The sequence below is a fragment of the Dendroctonus ponderosae genome, unplaced genomic scaffold (genome assembly GCF_020466585.1).
Source record: "Dendroctonus ponderosae isolate FM_Combo_2020 unplaced genomic scaffold, Dpon_F_20191213v2 Dpon_F_20191213_4, whole genome shotgun sequence".
NCBI classification, from domain to species: domain Eukaryota; kingdom Metazoa; phylum Arthropoda; class Insecta; order Coleoptera; family Curculionidae; genus Dendroctonus; species Dendroctonus ponderosae.
In genome coordinates, this window is record NW_026018611.1 from 6,467,532 (window position 1) to 6,484,212 (window position 16,681).

Consider the following 16,681-nt stretch of genomic DNA (forward strand, 5'->3'; position numbering starts at 1 on the left):
CGATCAAAATTACTGAATTTTTTAATATCGATTGTTTCATTTCAGAGCTTAGGTTGTCTCCTTTATGCCCTGCTTTACTTTAAATCGCCATTTGATGCTGTTTATGAACGAGGCGACTCGGTGAACCTGGCTGTGATATCTGGAAATATATACTTTCCTGAAGACGCCCCTTTTCCAAAGGTTTGCTGCGCGTTTTACAAATTATTAAGCATTCTCCAACTTTTTTCAATGTTTCAGGAACTGCATGACCAAATTTTGTCTATTTTGAAAGTCAATCCTGCCGAAAGACCGTACATCGATGATGTGATAGAACAAGTTGATTTGTATAAACGAACTCTTGATACTGCTGTTTAATGCTAGTACTACTGCCTCACTTTTGTGGCTGCTTTTAGCCAATTTTACTATTGTAAATGGATTATTTTTAAGTATACATGTATGTCAGAAAGGCGCTAATTGATATAAATGTTAGCAAAATATCCCGAATCTGTTTCAACATGTGTACTTGGCAGCATTGAATCCCCACTGGCTCCCAACATTTCAAAATCCTTGTAAAACTGATAAATTCCACACCTGCTTTGGGAATCTTACGGATATGGATTGACCGATAACACCACCGTTATCACCTGTTTCTATATTAGATTCGATTGTCGAGAGAACACCTGCAAAATCTCGAGATAAACCCTGACTGGAAACATTTGATTTTGTCTTAAATGCTCCAATTCCAATGTTGAGGCTTCTGCAGTGTCCCCTAATTATTTCAGTTAGCTTTAGCCGCAACTGAAGCATCAAGTGATTAGGATGAATATCGTTTATCTTCCACTTCCACTGGAATTTGTTTTATCGGAAAAAAGTATGTTAAAGCTTCATTGGATGAATCATCTGGGCACTTGGGAAAAGCGGAAAGTGATCGATTTCAAGTAGATTAAGAAGCTGATTAAAATATAGTAATTCATATTAGATTCTGAGTTGTCCAGGAGATTAATTAATGAGCGAGAATTCAGTGACCGCGATTGGCTTGAAAGATCGTCATGTGGAAGCTGATAGCTTTGATTTTTTTATTTGCTGCCGGTGAGTACTTTTTCATTCATTTAAAAGAAACAACTAATTTTCTGTTTAACATTTAATCAAAAAAGTGCTTTTACTAAGTTTTTTTATTGAACTTTGTCTTATGCGGGTGAATATTGATGTCGTTTAAATCGAGGCAAAATGGAAAAGCAGCTGCGTCAATCTCCACTACTTGAGTACCATCAGGTTTCGTCAAAATTGCCTAAATTAAGGAACACTTGAAAATGTAACGAAACGCTTAAAATTATACATTGAAATCTCAAGTATCGCAAAGGATTTTCTAGACTTCATTTTACTATGATTATTAAGAACTAATTGCATTTTAACTAAAATAGCTGGAAATCACTTCAGGCTCCATACCTTAACTGGATTATTTAAAGCGCGCTGTGCAAATTAAATTCTTCAACACAGCAGCGGCTGCAGGAACGTCTTTGATTCAAATTCCTGCAATATTCACAAATAAAATAAAAAAACACGCACTTTTATATTACAGTTAGTGAATTTTGCGTGGCTTTAAACGAGAATTGCGTCAACAACAGCGATTGTGTACCTCAGGAGAAAAGCGTATGCAAAAATGAAATTTGCACCTGCGACAGCTTGTGGTATTACCTGGATGAGCAAGGAAAATGTGTAAAATGTAAGCAGAGCATTATTATATAGGTAAAAACAAATAATTAATTAACAATGAATTAGATGCAACAGAATACGGAGACATTTGCTACGAAAGCAAGCAATGTGCGGATTTTCTGGGCCATCATGCCCAGTGCGTTAATAACGTGTGTTCTTGCGAGTCCGGCTTCAGGTAAGTCAAAGGAGATGAATCCACAGCAAAACTTAATTTTTTACTGACTAGTTAATTGTCTACTAGATGGTACAAGGGACAATGCGTTAAATACGCAAAGAAGAACGAACCATGCGATTCCACGGATACAATTTGTATGGACTTGGACAATCCATTGGCATTAACTTGCGGAAACAGCAGCATTTGCGAATGCAGCGACGGTTTCTATGATAGAGCCGATGGCTGTCGCCTAAAGGCCGTGGTTAATGAAAGTAAGCCTTTGGAAAATTTTACACGCTCTTTCCAGGATTGGGTTTTTTCAAATTTCCTAATTCAATTCCAGCTTGCGCAATATTTAATGATTGTTTTCCAAAGACGAGTCTTTTCGAGGACAAAACCATCACTAGCCATTGTGAGTTGGGCGTATGTGTTGCTGATCCGGGCCAGGTGATTACTGAATTGAATAACACGAAGAACAATGTTGATTTGGTGCTGGATCAACTACAGTCTGAGGATTTTGATATATTTGATGATGTTTGTCTTGAAGGTAAGTGGATGGTTTCTGTGCTGCTGATAGCATGGGTTTGAAATAATTCTGGAAAATTGGTTGTTAAACGCGGTTTGCTGTTTGTTTTTAGTGAAAAACATCCAGAAATTGTAATTGGAGTATAATCCGCAATGTCTGCAAAAACGCGAATAGTACCACGTCCTTAAGCATTTTACTGCATTTTATCGATCTTGCGATATTTCTGATGTTTTTCCAGATGTGTGCAAACGGTGAAGAGTTTTCAACAATTTTGTCTGATTCTTAAAGGTATAAAATTTCAGATGTTTTTTAAAGAGATAAGGACAGTTCTCGAGACGCTCTATAGAAAAGGTTCTAATAGTTACTCAGAAATTCGCCACGGTTTACAAAATGCCCGCTCGTAAACATCGACTGCCGCTAAAAATGTATAATTTTCACTATAACTTTTTAAAGGTTAGAAATTTCTGATAACACTTAACGAAGAAAGGACAGTTCTGGAGACGCTCTATAGAAAAGGTTCTAATAGTTACTCGAAAATTCTCAATGGTTTCCAAGATAGACGCTCTTAAACATAAACCGCCGTTGAAAATTTAGCAATTTTACTTCTATCTCTTTATAGGTTAGGAATTTCTAATAAAAATTCCTATCAAAAAATGGCCCTTCGGGCGCTCTGTCGAAAAGATTCTTATAATTATTCAGCTAGTTCCGGCCGTTTCCGAGGTATCCACGAAAATATCGAATGACTCACCAAATTTTTGGTTTACCTCCATGGAAGTCAACATTTTTGATTCACCTTATCTTGGAAAATGTAGGACTTCAAATTCTTCATTGAAAAGGTTCTTATGACTAATCAGAAATATTGCATGGTTTTCGAAATCATGCGCTTTTAAACTTACACGTTTTTGCATTCAATTTCCACAATTTCTCAAAATAATTATAATTTTAATACAATTTCAGGCAATTTGACCGCATTCACTGAGGAACAATGCAACAACTGCCCCAAAACGCTATTTTTCAAAAACTCCGAATGCATCTGCAGACAGGGATTTTTCCTGCACGAAGGCAAATGTATTGCGGAATTGGGAATGCCTGATATCACAAGAACCAACTTCAACGTATCAGATTGTCCGATCAGGCCTGGAAGCTATTCAAATGGAGCTTGTTATTGCCGCAGCTACTGGTTCCAGGACGGCACCAATAGGGAATGCACTAAAAGTGCGTCGAAGCAACCAGCTTAGTTTGGGTTCACTGATATTTCATATTATAATTCCAGCTACTCTCCAATATACGGACAACTGCATGACGAATGAGTGGTGCAAAGCGATGGGCAACTACGCATACTGCGACTCAGCTACACAAAAGTGTGTGTGCAGCAGCCAGGCTGTTTTCAATGAAACCTCGTTCTACTGCAATTTGAAGGAGGATGCTGATTGGACCGGACTGTGTCTATCCGACTCCGAATGTGCGCTTTATGAAACATGCGTGGATGAGCATTGCCAGTGCACTGAAGGCTTCTACAGGCCAAGCGAAGAAAGCTTGTGTTTGCCCAGTAAGGAGTTGGTAGCTGTTTTTTGAGTGTTTTGCCTCATTTTTGCGGTTGCAGAGATCGGGTCTTCGTGCGAGGTGAGAAACTGCTCCCATATAAACCATGCTGAATGCTCAGAGGATGATGAGTGTCGCTGCGAAAGCCTGGACTATGCAACTGATGGATTACGGTGTGAAAAGTGTAAGAAAATCCCTCCGTTTATCTCAGGCAAAGCCTACGGTTGTGGTTTTTTTAGACTCAACAGCTCTATATGAAGAGTGTGTTTTCAAAGAGCAGTGCTCTAACTTGCCGCATGCTTCCTGTCTGCTAGACGACTCTGCGCCAGAGAACTCTACCAGTCGCTGTTTGTGCGCAGACGATTATGTGGATAAAGAGCAGACGTGTTACCTGCGCAAATGTAAGTCACAGCAGACTAGAATAGAAGGGAGCTAACCCTTATGGCGCTTGCAGATCCTGGTTCGCTGTGCACAACTAAAATGGACTGCACGATTATTCTGGGCGATAGCTTCGAATGCCGCAACATGTTGTGCCAATGTCCGATCGGCTCGTCCCTTAATCAGGATGTCTGCGTAAAGTCCGCAGCAGCCAGTTCAAGTTTAAACATCCACACCCTGGCCTTAGTGGGCCTTTTCGTTCTATTACGGCATTGAAACCGAACATGGAACACTGTTAAAGATCTGCGGTTGAATGGCTTTAGGGCCCAAGAGAGTTAAAACTGATTGTTAGTGCAAGTAGTAAATTATGAACTGTTTTCAGATATAATTTATTAAGTACATGGCTTTATACAGATAAGCGAAGTTGATTGTTAATTAACTGCCTGATGATGGGGCTGCGCCTGCATCAGTGGGTCCTGGAAAGGAAAAAATTTGGATTAAAAAGTGGGCATTTAGTGCATTGCCGCTGTTTCTCGTGATTCGTGGTAAAGCAACGACATTGAGACGAAATGAACAATGATTTCGTTTGAGTGAAGGAAGCTTGAAGGCTTTTAAATTGTTTGGAAGACCGATAGAAGCAATTGACTGTTGAAGATTCAACTATTGGTGTAGTTGAGCAATTTTTTGAGCCTAAGGCCATTTTTATAAAAAACAAGCCTTTATTTATGTTGATTCTGTTTTATGTCAATGCTCATGACATTTCCTCAGTCGGTTGTTGACTGCGCCTTGGGACAGACTGTGCGTATTGTGCTCAGGCAAAATTAAGAAAAAACCCAACTTTTTCCGGTTTGTGCGCGCAATATTGATAATTTTCTCAAAAATTATGGTTTTCGTCACCGTTTTATGTAGTTTTTCGCAAAAATATGCGGTTTTTAAAGTTGCAACTTTGTGACGTCTATCGCTGTCAGACCTGGTAGAATTTGGCAGGGATTCGGGTTCAAGAGTGGAGTTTTGAGGTTCGGTAAGTTTTCAGAAAATGTCTGAAAAAAATCTGCTGCTATGAAAATGGGCTATTTTTTGCGAAAAAGCCTGATTTATTTTTATCAAGTGATCACGTCAATGCCCATAACATTTCCTCAGACGGCTGTTTACTGCAGAGCAGGAAAGACCGTGTGTGTGGTGCTCCGCGGAAAATGCAAAAAAAACCCCAACTTTTTTCCGGGTTTGTGTGAAATATTCTTGATATTCCCGAAAATGAAGCTTTTCTTCACCGTTTTGTGTAATTTTCCCGATCGGTGGGGTGTTTTTTGCAAAAATTCGCGGTTTTCAAATGTGCAACTTTCTGACGTCTATCGCTGTCAGGCTCGGCAGGACTTATGACAGGAGCCTTCTGGCATTCAGTAGTGGAGTTTTGAGGATATTTCCATATTTTCGGCCGGTTTTTAAAGCTCCTGCTACTCTTCGAAGAGAAAGAAGTTCGAATATATGGAAATTGCTGCATATTGCACAACGTGCAACTTTTGCAAATTATGAACGGTTTAGCTTATGCATGTCACGCTTACAACACAATCCGTAAGCAAACGATGCACATTCTTGCCGGGGTGCTACTTTTGATATTTATTAAATGGAAGCTTCTCAGTTCATTGTTTTTTTGCCTGCAGACAAACACATTAATTTGTCGACATTGTAGTGTTATTCTGCGGGGTTTTCCGTTTAAATTGCCTGCGATTTGATGTCTGCTAGTGGACTTTCGTGTAGACCTTTATCAGGGCATGGCGGAAATTTACTCTATTATCGCCAACAACATGCCTGTTGCTAATATATTTCTTACGCCCGTTCTGSTRSGGAACATGAAATTAGCTGTTTGCAGGCTGGCCTAAAAAGCCAGCTGTTTGATGTTCAAAGCTCATTTTTTAGATTATGTGTCGATGGATAAAACGCTTAATTAACAAATTGATCAAACTGGTGAGTTTCACGAAATAACCGCGAAATCACTGTTAGTTTCAGATTTTTTCAATTCATACGAAAAAGATATTTTTTATTTGAGAATTTAAGAAGAATTTTAGTTTTCTGAATTCGATATTTCTGAAAATCGAAATAGCAATTTCCATGTTCAACGGGAATTTGTTGAGAGGACATTTGGGCTCTTCAGCAATTTGCTCATTATTTGACTGATTAATTTCGTAAATCCGAACCTTCAGCTTCAAACCCGAAGCTTCAAGCTCAAGCTAGTTGTTATCACTGAATCAAATTTTCAATTCTCTATCCAACGATGCCAAAACGAAATTTGTGGCTCAAATGGTTCCTGAGAAACTTCGAAAAAAGCATGTCTGACACGATTTTGCAACTGAGAAACAAACCACGCAAATTTAAAACTTCTTGAAATCAACACTTTTTGAGAAAACTGTCCACATTTCGTTATCAATGCTTCAGTTTCTAAAAAGGCCATTTAGTTCTCTCTGAAATGATGTAAAAAATKAGCGTTTTGCCCATTTTGCTTCCGAGAMATGAGCAAAAACGGGAGGGAAAACATGAAATTTTGGCAAAATCTCGCACCTAAGTGTCTGATATTCAAATTTCACTTTCTGGGTCAAAACTAATCGAATTTCCTCACTCATGTTGTTATTTCTCAATCGAGATTTCAATTCTCTATCCAACAATGCCAAAACGAATTCTGTGGCTCAAATGGTTCTTGAGAAACTTCGGAAAAAGCAGCTTCATGTATGAGACGATTTTCCAACTCAGAAACAAACCACGCAAATCTACAACTTCTTGAAATCAATACTTTTAGAGAAAACGGCCTACATCTCGTTATCAATGCTTCACTTTCAAAAGAGGCCATTTAGATCTCTATAAAATGATGTAAAAATAGAGCGTTTTGCCCATTTTGCTTCCGAGAAATGAGCAAAAACGGGACGGAAAACATGCAATTTTGGCAAAATCTTACACCTAAGTGTCTGCTATTCAAATTTCGCTTTCTGGGTTACAACTACTCGRATTTCCTCACTCATCCTGTGATGACTGAATCAGATTTTCAATTCTCTATCCAACGATGCCAAAAGGAATTTTGTGGCTCAAATGGCTCCTGAGAAACTTCGAAAAAAGCCGTGCGGTGTTTGATTTTGCATCTCAAAAAAACCCACAAACCTAAAACTTCTTGAAATCAAGACTTTCTAAGAAAACTGTCAACAACTAATTGTTTTCACCAATGAATCTTAAAAACTGGTGAGTTTTGGGTGCCTGGAGGCCCGAAAAACGCACCAGATTTACATTGAGAAGAAGCAATGGACCAGACCATTCAACGATAGGTGTAATTGTTCTTTAAACTTTTGAATTGGAGCTAGATGATAGTTTTTGTGCTTAGAATGTTATTTAAATAGTTTTCAGCAATGCAACACTATGCCACTATTATACAAACAAAGCTATTAATATTCGGAGAATTTGAATCTTTTTTCAAAAATATCGGACTTTACCCTCTTTTGGGAAAGTAATTTTTGCAATCAATCAAAGCATTCTTTTTCGACTGGGCACAAAAATTTTTTCACCTGTTGTATTTCCTACTTACTCTTGCCGTTTTGTCCTAACCGAAGCGTCTTGGCCATTTCTCGATTGTCTCGACCCGGAATTCACTTTCCGCTTAACATTCAGAGTGGACTCAACTACAACTTCATCAAAAGGTTGTCCAAAGGCAGCTGAAAAACGCATGTTAGAGAGTTATTTTTGCGCCCCCCAAAAACCCAACAATTTCACTTACATTTCGCATTGGAACCACTGCTGAGAGAGGGTTCAGCAGGCGCAGCTTCACTGAAAGCAATCAGAGCAACGAGGAAAACTAGGCACAAGAAGAACAGCTTCATGTTAAGAAAGAAATTAAACTAAGAAGCAAAAGCAGCAAGCTGCTACAAATCTTTCTCAGCTGAGATTTGAAGATTAGCAGCAGCGAACCCGTTTGGAGAAAATGAAAGTCGAGTACTGGTTAACAATCTGTGATTTTATCGTTCACCTGACCTTCTTTCCGTTTAAGGTGGTCTGCCGGGTATACCCGGTGATTAACAAGAAAGATCAATACAACCTAATTTTTTTTAAACTGACGAGGTTTTGAGGTATTTTTGATAATCAAAAAATAGCATTGGCCTGAGGATATTTGCCCAAATTAAGAGCAGTTGGGACTGAATAGGATTGGAACAGTTTCAGTGTTTTTGGGCCACTGTATAAGAAAGTCTCATTAGCGATTTAGTTGGAACTTAATGAGCACCTGCGGGTATAATGGAGGATTTAATTATAAACAATGTAAACACAATGAACAGAAACAATTCTTCGAAGTGAGAAGAATTTTTATTGTTTAATCTTCTGGTCGGTGCGATTTTCACGAAATTCACAAATCAATAAAATGGGATTGCGGATAGAAAAACACTTGTCAAGATTCAATAACTGCACGTGCCTCAAACAGAGACAGCTCGTCGACTTTATTTGGGCTTTTTTCAAAATTATATAGTATTTATTAAAAATATGATGATAAAACGTGTATAAACATATTATATTTTGTGCTTATCAAATGTACTCGTTTTAATGATTTTTATTTCATAGGTAACAAGCGTTTTCAACTTCTTCATAAGTACTTTAATAGTGATGAAAAACAAGCGGTATTGAACAATGGCTTGACCACGCAACTGCTTACGTCTACTTACAGTAAACGAAACAGGAAACATAATTTCAATCATTTTTTTCCTCAAGAATAACAACATTTGGACTTTGCCCACCTCAACACTCACAAACTATCGCCTTAGATTTAAAGCACTTTTGCTCATGCACTTAGAAAATATACATTTGTCACCCATATCACAGTACAGAATTAATTTTATGTTCCAACAGGGTTTTTACATAAACGCCATTTTCAGCGCTGATAACTAGACTCGTTTAACGCTACTTTTATTGCTTTTCAAGTTATTTGATATAGTGAAGGTGCTCAACGTTGTAAGCCTTATAAGCTATGTACATAATCCGAACTAAGTAGGTCCCTACTTTCATTGAATCCTCTTGAAAATTGCTGTCCTTTTGAAGCAGTCCCTGGATTATTCGTTCAAAGCAGAAATGTTTAGCTTTAAAAAGCGGACGTAGGAAGAAGCGAAAGATTTCCTTAGCCCTAGATTTCCTACCATTACCCAATGAGTGGCAATGGAAGGGATATCACAATAATTACAATTTTACCTATTAATTTGCACTTTGGTTTATCAACGGAAAATCGTGCCAGTTCCTTTACAGTGGCTTAAACAGTTAACAGTTAACAGTTTCTGTACATGGGATTATACAATACTAAACCAGAAACAATATCTGCAGACGCTTTCGTGCCAAGAATTGGCGCAGTCTTTTAAACTAGTTTTTAGTACCTTTGTTCATCTGCACCAATTCCTTAAAATCTGCACAGTTTGCAAGTTGCGTAGTCAAGCTGTTGCACGCCAATAAACTTATTAGAGAAACTTTGTTGTTTGAGAAGAAATGTGGCGAATCTTAACCATGCTATGTAGAACGATAAACAGTTTTATAACCGTTGTTCTCATTACTTTAATAATAATACAAGACGGATTTTTTTTGGTATTCCCAGTATAGTTTATGCTCGCTCACTATCGGAAATGCATCTTAAAGCCAATATTGCACTGAATCCAATTGAGACAAACTGGCTTTAAAAACATGCCGCTCCATCACAAAAGTGTAATCATCAAGCTCTTAGCATTTACGAATTTATATCATAAGTAAAAATACTATCACTGTGTGTAACAATACTTCTGTAATCCCTCGACAAATAAAAACTTCAGTCAGTTATTGTGTATGGATTTAAGTATAACATCTTAAGGGAGATAATAAATTTGTAACAGTCTATTAGAAAGCTGCGGCCATCCGTCGTTTATTTGCGTTTTTCAGAATCGTTAAATGCAAATAGAAAGCTCTTGGAGGTGGATTCAAAAAAAATTCGGGAAATTCCTGGAGCGAAATGGAAGATTCAATGCTGCGCGCTTTGCACAAATTCACATCCTCAAATCCTGGATCGAATTTTCCAGCAACTTGCGAGCCCGTTCTTGTCCGCTGAACATTGTCGGCCCCACTCCTTGTGTTTCGGCAAAGAAAAGCCCTGATAAATTTGTTTTTCCAGTTTTCTAACAGTTAGAAGTCGCTATTTTTTCAACTTTTTTATTGGACTACCTAGAGGAGATTCCTGCAATGGAAAATGGCAGGCAATCACATCAAATCGAAACCGAAACAGTCGCACCTACCAAATCTAATTCATCTAAAGACTCTAATTTAGCAATGGGAGCGGTTTTTTCGTCTAGCAGGTCCTTGTCCTTGGATATAAGGCATTCCATCCAAGAGGAATCTTGAAATCTTTCAAAATCGAAGGCTTTATTAAATGAGGCAAACCTAGAAAATTTCATTGTTTTTCAAAAAAAATTACACACGAAGTCATCCAATATGTACGTCATTAAATCTTAGTAATAACTGAGATAACGAGAGAAAACCAGAAATTTGGCAACCTTCGATCGCATCTGCAAACAACGCTGTTCTCATTAACACATTTACTTGTTGATTTATTGCAAAAATTATTGCAGTTTAACCTTACTTCACAACATTAGTTTTCATGTTTTCAATGCCGTTTTCCTGGGTGTTTTGCGTCAAAAATGTTTGTCTTCTAAAACAGACGGAAAGTAAAAGCAAAACAATCACAATTTGTAAAAACTTCGCTTTGTTTAACAATTTATTAATTAGCTACAATCTGTAAAAGAAGTTTTGTCTCTGAAAAAAAAAACAAAAATTTTTGAGGCAAAATACCCAGAAAATCGGTTTTGAAAACATAAATCCGCCTCAACCATACATTAGTTTTCATGTTCCACATCAGTTTTTGGGAAGGAAAGGTTGTTGAAGCAGCACTTTTTCAGCCAGAGATTTTTCAAACGTCCGAGAACATCGAAAATGTGCGCCATATCTTGATTGGTATTTGGCCTTCATAGGCGCCAGTTTTCTCCTCCAATCTCTCCTCATATGCTCACCTGTGTAATACTTGGGAATGATGCGTTCTACTGATAGGCTTCGGCTCACTGACGGACCTTTGAAACGTCGATCGGCTGCGACTGGCTGAAGAATCGATGGCTAAATGTTCTTCTGGAACCTACATTTAAAACCAAAGTTACACATGGAAGGAAGGCAAATAATAGAATGCACCTCAGATTCCTTGATCATTGCGACCTCACCAACGAACCATCCAGGTACCGGGCCGCTTGGACAAGGTGGCACATTGCTCACAGTGGAGCGCTCCTGCAACAACGTCAGTATCGTCCGCACATCGTGCCCCAGTGAGCTTTCCAACGTCTCCACCTTCCGACTTAACGTATCTAACTGGCTATACAAAGCGTCTAAATGGGAGCGATTGATCTCTAATTTTTCGGAATGTTGAGGTACAAGGTTGGGAGGAAGAGGAGGCCCTCCGCCCGCGTCCACTGGCACCAACACCTGCAACACGCGCTGATGTAAAAGTGGCTGACTTTGCCAGCCCTTTACCTCATCCCCATGCGGCTGATCGCCTTGCGGTACCGGAGGACTGGGGCTGTTGGTGTAGTAGCTGGTGCTGCTGGACAGCGGCGCACTGGAATGAGCATGGCTGGTGGTGGCAGTGGCGGCGATTGGAGGGGCGGCAGCCTGCTGCTGCGTTTCGATGGAGGACTGTCTTCGGATGGTTCTCACGCGGTGTGAGGACGGGGGCGTGGCTTGTGCTGCAACCAAGAAATACAACTTGTTTTACAACACTTTGGTCTTTTAAGGTGATCCCGATCTGGAAGAGAACATTGGAGGAATTTGATTAGGTCCTTTAAGGCTCATTAGATGATCACTGCTGATGAGTGCTAAAAGTCTCGGAGCGATGTCTCAACTGATTCTTCAGAACTCGGATTTAGAAGTGTACGATGTTAAAATGAAGAACCGCCCAAAACACTCCAAAGTTTAAAAATTCGTTTTATGCCATTTTTTTAACTAATGAATACTTCAAGTCCATTCCAGTTCATGCTTTAAATCATGCTCATCTATCATAAAGCTACTGGTTTTATGATAGTTGGATGGGTATGTAGGAGAATGTCCATAATCCACTGATAATAAAACGAATATAAAATATAGATAATAAAAAGTTTGCTAGTATCGATCTATGTCCAGTTAGTGTACAATGAAAGTGATTCAATGATGGTTATTAGTGGACAGCTGCACGATTTGTTTAAAAACGGAGGCAATGTTGAGATTGAATAGTTTACTCAGACTAAAGAAAAATGTTTCGGTGTTGTTTAAATAAAATTTTAGGCACTGACTTTCGCATTTTTTGATTTCAGAATTTTGCGCATGTTGAATGTAAAGTTTAGAGCCTTATTATAACTTCTTTCGTATGTAAGGATTAGGCTTTAAGTCTTCTTACTACCACAAGCAAATTGCCTGTTGTGTGTGAAGCCATAAAAAACTTTCGTGCCCTGTTAAAATTAGTTGAACTAACTTTCCTCCCTGAACTTGTTTGCTTACTGAACTTTTTGAACTCACTTTTATTGCATGACAAAACTTCTTCTCTGCTTTTACAGAATTTCATCAAGCAAGTGACAAAAGTCTTACGTTCTTTTTTGCGGGAGTTTTGACAAAACACATTACAAAAACGCAATTATTTTTTTTGAATGGTTAAATAGTTATCAAAACCCTAAAAAATTGCATCGAAGAAGTTTCCAAAAACTTGTGTTTTCCAACGTATTTCTTAGTAATGATGTGGGTGAACTTACCTACTAAGGGTTGATGGGTTTTGTGTAACCTGAGGTCTGGAATGCTGCGTTTCAGCTGCGATAACATGCCTAAACACATAAAAATGCAGAAAAACTGTTTTTTTTTCTAACAACACAAACAATGCTTAATTGACGCGTTGAAATTAAAAACAAAAACAATCCACTTGTATATTTGTGTTATTAAAAGACGAATATTAATTGAACTGAATAAGTGATGATATAATGGAACAAATTCATGTAATAAAACGTGGTTAGTGTTAGAACTCCTGCAATAATAAAACGATTTTAACGTTGTTGCGACGAAGTCATGCATGTTTTGGGGCGAGTTGAAGCACATTTAAATGATAACATTTAAATGATAAACTGGCAAAGCATCTACTGAACTAATTTGTACAGAAATAGGCAAAGTCATTGATCTGCCAGTGAAGCCAGAACAAAGGCGAAAATGTGGCTCTATACGTGCACTGACGTGTTCTATCCAAACAGCAAATAGAGCCTTTTACGCATACAAAAATCGTTTTATTATAGACCCGGGATTTTGTTAGATTTTAGAGCCGCAAATACACGATTGGGACATTCAAAGAGTGAGCCTCTAAAATCCCTTGATTACAGTGGTTCAGTTGGAACTTATATAGATGTTTATGCACATTTCTACATTCATGTAAAATTCGCAACACTTGAATAGCACGGTTTTTGCTTGGATTACCTGTAATAGAATTAATGGTGGACGATCGGCGTTTTTCATCGCCAAAATCGAGATTCAATGGCGTCACATCCTGGCCGGCTTTATCTGTAGAAAATTCCAAAATTCCATGACCTAAAGCACATAACGGGCTATTCAATGGTGACGGCAAATTTCTAGGAATCGAATTGAGTTGACTTCCTTTCAACACTTTTCTAGTGAAAACCCACATAAAATCAAAAAACTTTACAAAAATCCAGAGTTTGCTATCAGTTATCTGTAGACTGAATTTTTATCAACTTCTAAATTTCTTCCCGGCGTTTCGCAAACGCGAGTGCCTTGCATCTTCAGAGATGGTTTTAACACCTCTGAAGATTTTCAACACTTTTCCTTACCAGATTCGGACTCATCACTATATTGACTCTCCTGTCGACCAATCACAGAGTTTGCTCTTGAACTGAGCCCATTGGAGCGTGAGGGAACTCCTCTAAAATACCGACTTTCCTTGTCTTTTGGGTAGAACGATCTTCGAGCAATCACTCCGGCCTGCTCATCCTGAACAAATTTCGTTGCATTGAGCGAATTTATTAGTTTAGTAGGCTGGATGTTTGCAGCAGGCGTTAAACCTGTTTGTTTCTGTGTTTATTTTGTGCAGAAGGCGAAAATGTCTTGGATTCATGTGTTTGAACATATTTTGCTCTCAATTGATCTTGAAGGAAGGACTTTTTATCTTTATTTTCGGCTTATTTTCTTAATTGCATCCAATATCTAATACTTACGTCTCTAAGATTAAATGTTATTTCCAGATTCGTGAGGAAATGGTTGAAGAATTCAGGATAGAGTTCCAGAACGTCAAGCAAATCGTCCCGATGGATTTTATGCAGATCACAGTAAGTGAGAGCTAGTACATTGCATGCACTTTTCCCTAAAAATTCGGTTTTTGAGATTTATTCAGTACGGAAATAAGCGGTTTGAAAATCGGGAAATAAAACATGAAAAATTGGCTTTAGATAGAAATTTTCGGCTTATAGAAGCAGCAACGTGTAAATAGAGTTCCGTTGCAGTTTACTTTGAAGTTTTCTGAAGAAGCGGTTTTTCGATTAGTTCGGAAGCAAATTTTTTAAAACTTGATTTGCAATTTTAAGTGACAATTTAACTTTTAGCGTTTTAAACGTAAATTTTTTATTGGCTTTAAAACAGCGATTTTTGCTCTATCAGAATGGAAAATTTTCAAAATGTGTCGTTTTAGGTGAGTTTTTTTTGAATTTTTTAAAACTGACCAAGACAGTTCTAATAAAAATATTTTTTTCATAACAAAGTCAAATAGAGAAATGCGCTGTTTTGCTTTAAAAAGGGCGAGTTTTGTTCATTTTCAGTTCAAAATTTCCAGAATGTATCCAAAAATTGACCGTCGAATGGTTGCAGATAAAAATTATTTTCACCGAAACTAAGTTAGAGAAATGCGCTTTTGACTTAGAGCTTGCCTTTAGCTTTTGTTCTATAAGAGTTGAAATTTTTCAAAATGTGTTTTTTTTAGGTGGGTTTTTGGAATTTTGAAATCTGAGCGTCGAGCAGTCGCAGATAAAAATTATTTTTTATATTTAAAAAGCGCGAGTTTTGCTCTATTCGAGTCGCAAAGGGTTTAAAATGTTTGCGACCGAATGCAAATTTGCAAAAAAAATTCGAAAATTGATTTTTTGAATCTTAATTTTTCCAAACTAAGTCCCATACATTCTTTAAACCGAGCGAGTTTTGTTCATTTAGAGGTAAAATTTTTCAAAATGTGTTATTTCTGGTGAATTTTTTCATGATTTTTGAAAACTGACCGTCGAACGGTTGCAGTTAAAAATGTTTCTTTTTCAAAGCGAAATCAAGTTGAGGAATGCACTCTTTTCGCTCAAAAAGAGCGAGCTTTGTTCTATTAAGGTCGCAAATTTCCTAAATGTTTCTCTTCACGTGGATTTTTGAAAATTTTCGAAACTGATCTTGGTCGGTTGCAAGTCAAAATCTTCAAAGCTAAGTCAGATTTTTAAATGCGTTTTCTTGCCTTAGAAAAAGCGAGTTTTGCTCCATTCGAGTCGCAAATTTACAAAATGTTTGCGACCGAATGCAAATTTCCAAAGATGATTCTAAAATTGATTTTTGAATATTTGAAAATGACCATTGAGCACTGGCAGATAAAAACATATTTCTTCCAAACTTATTCACATGCAAATAAATGCGATCTTTTGCCTTAAAAAGAGCGAATTTAGTTCTATCATAGTTCCAAAATGTGTCTGCTTAAGTTAATTTTTAGATAAGTTCTATATTGTTGACGCGGATTCATTTTTTACAAACTTCTTGTTGGGTATTTCGCCTCAAAAAATTTTGTCTTTATAAAAGACAGAATTTCCGCACGTCTTTTATTACAGATTGATAAATAGTGCTCCTATTTCGCAATAAGATCGAATTATTTATCAAAAAGTAATCAAGAACTATCACCTAGAGGGTATCCTGCGACACACTTAGGCTCAAGCTGTAAGAGAAAATTTCAATTAGAAAAGAAATTAATTTGAAAAATTACCTTGACGTTTCGATAGCTATTTTCTGCTATCGTTATCAAAAGAACCTAAATGAACCTAAAAAAGATTATATTAATAAATTGTGTATCATTAGCAGGATAATACAGTATATGAAAATTCGTCTGTGCAAATTGATAAATTCAATATCAAAATTCAATTTTCACAGACGAATTGTCAGAGCGAATTTTCATATACTGTATTATCCTACTATTGTTACACAATTTATTAACAAACTCTTTTTTAGGTTCATTTAGGTTCTTTTGATAACGATAGCAGAAAATAGTTATCGAAACGTCAAGGTAATTTTTCAAATTAATTTCTTTTCTAATTGGAATTTTCTCTTACAGCTTG

General features: G+C 37.4%; 3 protein-coding genes across 13 annotated transcripts in view; 2 read left to right on the top strand and 1 right to left on the bottom strand.

Moving 5' to 3' along the window:
* LOC109537071 (serine/threonine-protein kinase 16) overlaps positions 1-476 on the top strand; it is a 2,798-nt gene extending 2,322 nt beyond the window's left edge. Inside the window, exons 6-7 of the mRNA XM_019903619.2 lie at positions 46-180; positions 238-476. Of these exons, the coding sequence (XP_019759178.1) occupies positions 46-180; positions 238-354 (252 nt within the window). The 3' untranslated portion in view covers positions 355-476. The remainder of the gene's footprint in view (positions 1-45; positions 181-237) is intronic.
* Positions 477-718: 242 nt separating this feature from the next.
* On the top strand, positions 719-4,710 carry LOC109537068 (prion-like-(Q/N-rich) domain-bearing protein 25). Its single transcript, XM_019903616.2, has 10 exons — positions 719-1,068; positions 1,559-1,702; positions 1,759-1,867; positions 1,934-2,118; positions 2,190-2,393; positions 3,330-3,587; positions 3,646-3,921; positions 3,976-4,098; positions 4,154-4,315; positions 4,369-4,710. Exons 1-10 carry the CDS (start codon positions 1,029-1,031, stop codon positions 4,566-4,568), a joined length of 1,701 nt encoding a protein of 566 aa, XP_019759175.2. The 5' UTR covers positions 719-1,028; the 3' UTR covers positions 4,569-4,710.
* A 4,001-nt stretch (positions 4,711-8,711) lies between these two features.
* The window catches only part of LOC109537067 (potassium voltage-gated channel subfamily H member 6), a 64,342-nt gene continuing 56,372 nt past the window's right edge, over positions 8,712-16,681 (bottom strand). For 7 of the 11 annotated variants that reach the window (XM_019903615.2, XM_019903609.2, XM_019903606.2 and 4 more), the window contains 9 exons: positions 14,549-14,694; positions 14,165-14,324; positions 13,794-13,904; positions 13,088-13,156; positions 11,841-12,052; positions 11,505-11,792; positions 11,333-11,451; positions 10,562-10,706; positions 8,712-10,503 (listed from right to left, as the gene is read on the bottom strand). In XM_019903615.2, coding sequence (XP_019759174.1) covers positions 10,462-10,503; positions 10,562-10,706; positions 11,333-11,451; positions 11,505-11,792; positions 11,841-12,052; positions 13,088-13,156; positions 13,794-13,904; positions 14,165-14,324; positions 14,549-14,694 — 1,292 coding nt within the window. In that variant the 3' untranslated portion in view covers positions 8,712-10,461. The remainder of the gene's footprint in view (positions 10,504-10,561; positions 10,707-11,332; positions 11,452-11,504; positions 11,793-11,840; positions 12,053-13,087; positions 13,157-13,793; positions 13,905-14,164; positions 14,325-14,548; positions 14,695-16,681) is intronic. The other 4 variants (XM_019903607.2, XM_019903608.2, XM_019903610.2 and 1 more) reach the window with 4 other exon arrangements.